We start from the raw sequence: 5,000 nt of genomic DNA, 5'->3' as shown, positions 1-5,000 counted from the left end.
AACATGTTCTCACGCAGTGTCTTGTGCTCGTTTCTGACGTTGTGTCTCGTGTTTGCTAGTGTGGCGTGGGTGGCCTTTACCTGCTGCATGTCGTCCGGCGTGTCCACGCTCAACAACTACACCAAGATCTTTCTGATGGGGGGACCCAAGAACAGGAGTGTGTTTTACCCCTGCAGGAACTTCACCTTCCCCTCGCAGCCGCCGTCGCTCTCGCCTCTGTCTCCGTACTTCAGCGCTCCGCTCCCGCCCCCTCCGGCCTGCCCCGCCCCTCGCTCCCCGTGCCCCGCCCCTCGCTCCCAACTGTCACTTGGCCCCGCCCATTTCTTGCACAGCCCCACACCGCACAGCCCCGCCCCTCACTCACCATGCCACGCCCCTCTCTCACAACTGTCACTTGGCCCCGCCCACATCTTGCCCAGCCCCGCCCCTCTCTCCCCATCGCTCTATGTTCCGTCACCGCTGAGTTTTGTGTCTCAGTGTTCGGAAGAGTTCAGCCCGCTCTGATCTGTTCATCTGTACTGTGTTTCTGTTTCTATCTATTAAAGTAGTTACAGTTTCAACTCCTTGTCCAAACTTTTAATGAAAAACTAAACACCATCTCTTCATGCAAATATAAATGTATTTAATTTTTTTTTTTTTGTGATGTAGTTTTGCCCTTTGAAATATTCACACTGTCATTGAGGAAGAAATTCCACTTCATTCTGTAAATAAACAATAAACTATATGCTTTATTGATATTTGCTGTTAATATTTTAATTATTACAAGACTCTAAAGTTGCTTTCATCAGAAAACATCAAAAGAAATACATTATTCCATGTAAAACAAAGTGACAGAATTATCTTGAAATAAATGTTGGAGATTTTTCCATTTGGGGACATTTTCCATCGACTTATTAAAGATTCCCAAACTCTAAAAGTTGTTCAAATATGCCAACATGTCTCTATTATATGCCAACAGGTCTTATTAATCGTGATGAAATTATTTATTGTACAAAATAAAAAGCCATTTTTAAATCAAATCAGTTATTTCATGTTGTCTTTTGCAGTGACCAACAATTAAATGCTTAAATTGACAAAATCCAAAGTGACTAAAGCCCAGATCAGATCTTTAGTTCAGGACACATGATAAATGTTTTAACATAGAAACAAACGGTTTGCAGAAGTGTTTTGAGGTAAAGAATCACCCATGTGTTTATGGGGCTTGATGTGAGAAATGAGGAGTGATTTAGACTCTGTATGTCTCTAAGATTACATCCATCTATATAATCATATGTTGATCTGCAGATGCTCTGAAACACTCGAGTGCAGCCTGAGACCAAAGCATGAAAACAACACAAGCGTTTAAAGATCTGCTGATGGACAGTGTGTGTGTGTTTGTCATGTAGTCTTTGAGTGTGTGTGTGTGTGTGTGTTGTTCTTCACGCAGTTTTCTTGCGCAGGATGAAGTAGGTGATGCAGGAGAGGAAGGTGAGGCAGACGGAGATCCAGGCCAGGATGAAGGAGGCTCCGTACCAGCCGTTCTGCTCGTCCTTATGGAAGATGTCCGTGTAGATGGAGGCCGCAATCATGATGCACAGAACTGAAGAACACAAGCAGTGAGTGAGTGTGTGTGAGTGAGAAAGAGTGAGTGTACAGTGCATCCAGAAAGTATTCACAGCGCTTCACTTTTTCTACATTTTGTTATGTTACAGCCTTATTCAAAAATGGATTAAATGCATTATTTCCTTCAAAATTCTACAAACAATACCCCATAGTGACAACGTGAAAGAAGTTTGTTTTAAATCTTTGCAAATTTTATTTAAAAAAAAACGAAAAAACTAAAAAATCACATGTACAGCCTTTGCCATGACACTTAAAATTCAGGTGCATCCCGTTTCCACCGATCATCCTTGAGATCTTTCTACGACTGGACTGGAGTCCACCGGTGGTAAATTCAGTTGATTGGACATGATTTGTAAAGACACACCTGTCTATATAAGGTCCCACAGTTAACAGTGCATGTCAGAGCACAAACCAAGCCATGAAGTCCAAGGAATTGTCTGTAGAGCTCCGAGACAGGATTGTATCGAGGCCCAGATCTGGGGAAGGGTACAGACACATTTCTGCAGATCTGGGGGGAAGGGCCTCAGTCAGGGAGGAGACCCAGAACCCGATGGTCCCTCTGACAGAGCTCCAGCGTTTCTCTGTAGAGAGAGGACAAGAACAGCCATCTCTGCAGCTCTCCACCAATCAGGCCTGAGAAGCTCTCCACCAATCAGGCCTGAGAACCTTCCAGAAGAACCATCATCTCTGCAGCTCTCCACCAATCAGGCCTGAGAACCTCCAGAAGAACCACCATCTCTCAGCTCTCCACCAATCAGGTCTGAGAACCTTCCAGAAGAACCACCATCTCTCAGCTCTCCACCAATCAGGCCTGAGAACCTTCCAGAAGAATAGCCATCTCTGCAGCTCTCCACCAATCAGGCCTGAGAACCTCCAGAAGAACCACCATCTCTCAGCTCTCCACCAATCAGGCCTGAGAACCTTCCAGAAGAACAGCCATCTCTGCAGCTCTCCACCAATCAGGCCTGAGAACCTCCAGAAGAACCACCATCTCTCAGCTCTCCACCAATCAGGCCTGAGAACCTTCCAGAAGAACCACCATCTCTGCAGCTCTCCACCAATCAGGCCTGAGAACCTCCAGAAGAACAGCCATCTCTGCAGCTCTCCACCAATCAGGCCTGAGAACCTTCCAGAAGAACAACCATCTCTGCAGCTCTCCACCAATCAGGCCTGAGAACCTCCAGAAGAACCACCATCTCTCAGCTCTCCACCAATCAGGCCTGAGAACCTTCCAGAAGAACCACCATCTCTGCAGCTCTCCACCAATCAGACCTGAGAACCTTCCAGAAGAACAGCCATCTCTGCAGCTCTCCACCAATCAGGCCTGAGAACCTTCCAGAAGAACCACCATCTCTGCAGCTCTCCACCAATCAGGCCTGAGAACCTTCCAGAAGAACAACCATCTCTGCAGCTCTCCACCAATCAGGCCTGAGAACCTTCCAGAAGAACCACCATCTCTGCAGCTCTCCACCAATCAGGCCTGAGAACCTCCAGAAGAACCACCATCTCTCAGCTCTCCACCAATCAGGCCTGAGAACCTTCCAGAAGAACCACCATCTCTGCAGCTCTCCACCAATCAGGCCTGAGAACCTCCAGAAGAACCACCATCTCTCAGCTCTCCACCAATCAGGCCTGAGAACCTTCCAGAAGAACCACCATCTCTGCAGCTCTCCACCAATCAGACCTGAGAACCTTCCAGAAGAACCACCATCTCTGCAGCTCTCCACCAATCAGGCCTGAGAACCTCCAGAAGAACAACCATCTCTGCAGCTCTCCACCAATCAGGCCTGAGAACCTCCAGAAGAACCACCATCTCTCAGCTCTCCACCAATCAGGCCTGAGAACCTTCCAGAAGAACCACCATCTCTGCAGCTCTCCACCAATCCGGCCTGAGAACCTTCCAGAAGAACCACCATCTCTCAGCTCTCCACCAATCAGGCCTGAGAACCTTCCAGAAGAACAACCATCTCTCAGCTCTCCACCAATCAGGCATGAGAACCTTCCAGAAGAACAGCCATCTCTGCAGCTCTCCACCAATCAGACCTGAGAACCTTCCAGAAGAACAGCCATCTCTGCAGCTCTCCACCAATCAGGCCTGAGAACCTTCCAGAAGAACAGCCATCTCTGCAGCTCTCCACCAATCAGACCTGAGAACCTTCCAGAAGAACAGCCATCTCTGCAGCTCTCCACCAATCAGGCCTGAGAACCTTCCAGAAGAACAACCATCTCTCAGCTCTCCACCAATCAGGCCTGAGAACCTTCCAGAAGAACCACCATCTCTGCAGCTCTCCACCAATCAGGCCTGAGAACCTTCCAGAAGAACAGCCATCTCTGCAGCTCTCCACCAATCAGACCTGAGTCCCTTCCAGAAGAACAGCCATCTCTGCAGCTCTCCACCAATCAGACCTGAGAACCTTCCAGAAGAACAGCCATCTCTGCAGCTCTCCACCAATCAGGCCTGAGAACCTTCCAGAAGAACAACCATCTCTCAGCTCTCCACCAATCAGACCTGAGAACCTTCCAGAAGAACAGCCATATCTGCAGCTCTCCACCAATCAGGCCCGAGAACCTTCCAGAAGAACCACCATCTCTGCAGCTCTCCACCAATCAGGCCTGAGAACCTTCCAGAAGAACAACCATCTCTCAGCTCTCCACCAATCAGGCCTGAGAACCTTCCAGAAGAACATCCATCTCTCAGCTCTCCACCAATCAGGCATGAGAACCTTCCAGAAGAACAGCCATCTCTGCAGCTCTCCACCAATCAGACCTGAGAACCTTCCAGAAGAACAGCCATCTCTGCAGCTCTCCACCAATCAGGCCTGAGAACCTTCCAGAAGAACAGCCATCTCTGCAGCTCTCCACCAATCAGACCTGAGAACCTTCCAGAAGAACAGCCATCTCTGCAGCTCTCCACCAATCAGGCCTGAGAACCTTCCAGAAGAACAACCATCTCTCAGCTCTCCACCAATCAGGCCCGAGAACCTTCCAGAAGAACCACCATCTCTGCAGCTCTCCACCAATCAGGCCTGAGAACCTTCCAGAAGAACAGCCATCTCTGCAGCTCTCCACCAATCAGACCTGAGAACCTTCCAGAAGAACAGCCATCTCTGCAGCTCTCCACCAATCAGGCCTGAGAACCTTCCAGAAGAACAACCATCTCTCAGCTCTCCACCAATCAGGCCTGAGAACCTTCCAGAAGAACAGCCATCTCTGCAGCTCTCCACCAATCAGACCTGAGAACCTTCCAGAAGAACCACCATCTCTGCAGCTCTCCACCAATCAGGCCTGAGAACCTTCCAGAAGAACAACCATCTCTCAGCTCTCCACCAATCAGGCCCGAGAACCTTCCAGAAGAACCACCATCTCTGCAGCTCTCCACCAATCAGGCCTGAGAACCT

General features: G+C 48.8%; 2 protein-coding genes across 2 annotated transcripts in view; one reads left to right on the top strand and one right to left on the bottom strand.

The window, feature by feature from the left end:
- gsg1 (germ cell associated 1) overlaps positions 1-1,016 on the top strand; it is a 5,849-nt gene extending 4,833 nt beyond the window's left edge. The window contains exon 6 of the mRNA XM_081381279.1: positions 60-1,016. Within this exon, the coding sequence (XP_081237405.1) occupies positions 60-504 (445 nt within the window). The 3' untranslated portion in view covers positions 505-1,016. The remainder of the gene's footprint in view (positions 1-59) is intronic.
- LOC308700016 (epithelial membrane protein 1) overlaps positions 709-5,000 on the bottom strand; it is a 15,770-nt gene continuing 11,478 nt past the window's right edge. Inside the window, exon 5 of the mRNA XM_081381291.1 lies at positions 709-1,579. Within this exon, the coding sequence (XP_081237417.1) occupies positions 1,419-1,579 (161 nt within the window). The 3' untranslated portion in view covers positions 709-1,418. The remainder of the gene's footprint in view (positions 1,580-5,000) is intronic.

Source organism: Scardinius erythrophthalmus (assembly GCF_964197995.2).
Source record: "Scardinius erythrophthalmus genome assembly, chromosome: 1".
In the NCBI taxonomy this organism is placed as follows: Eukaryota; Metazoa; Chordata; class Actinopteri; order Cypriniformes; family Leuciscidae; genus Scardinius; species Scardinius erythrophthalmus.
The sequence above is the reverse complement of the archived record's forward strand: the minus strand, read 5'-3'. Positions and strand labels throughout refer to the sequence as shown.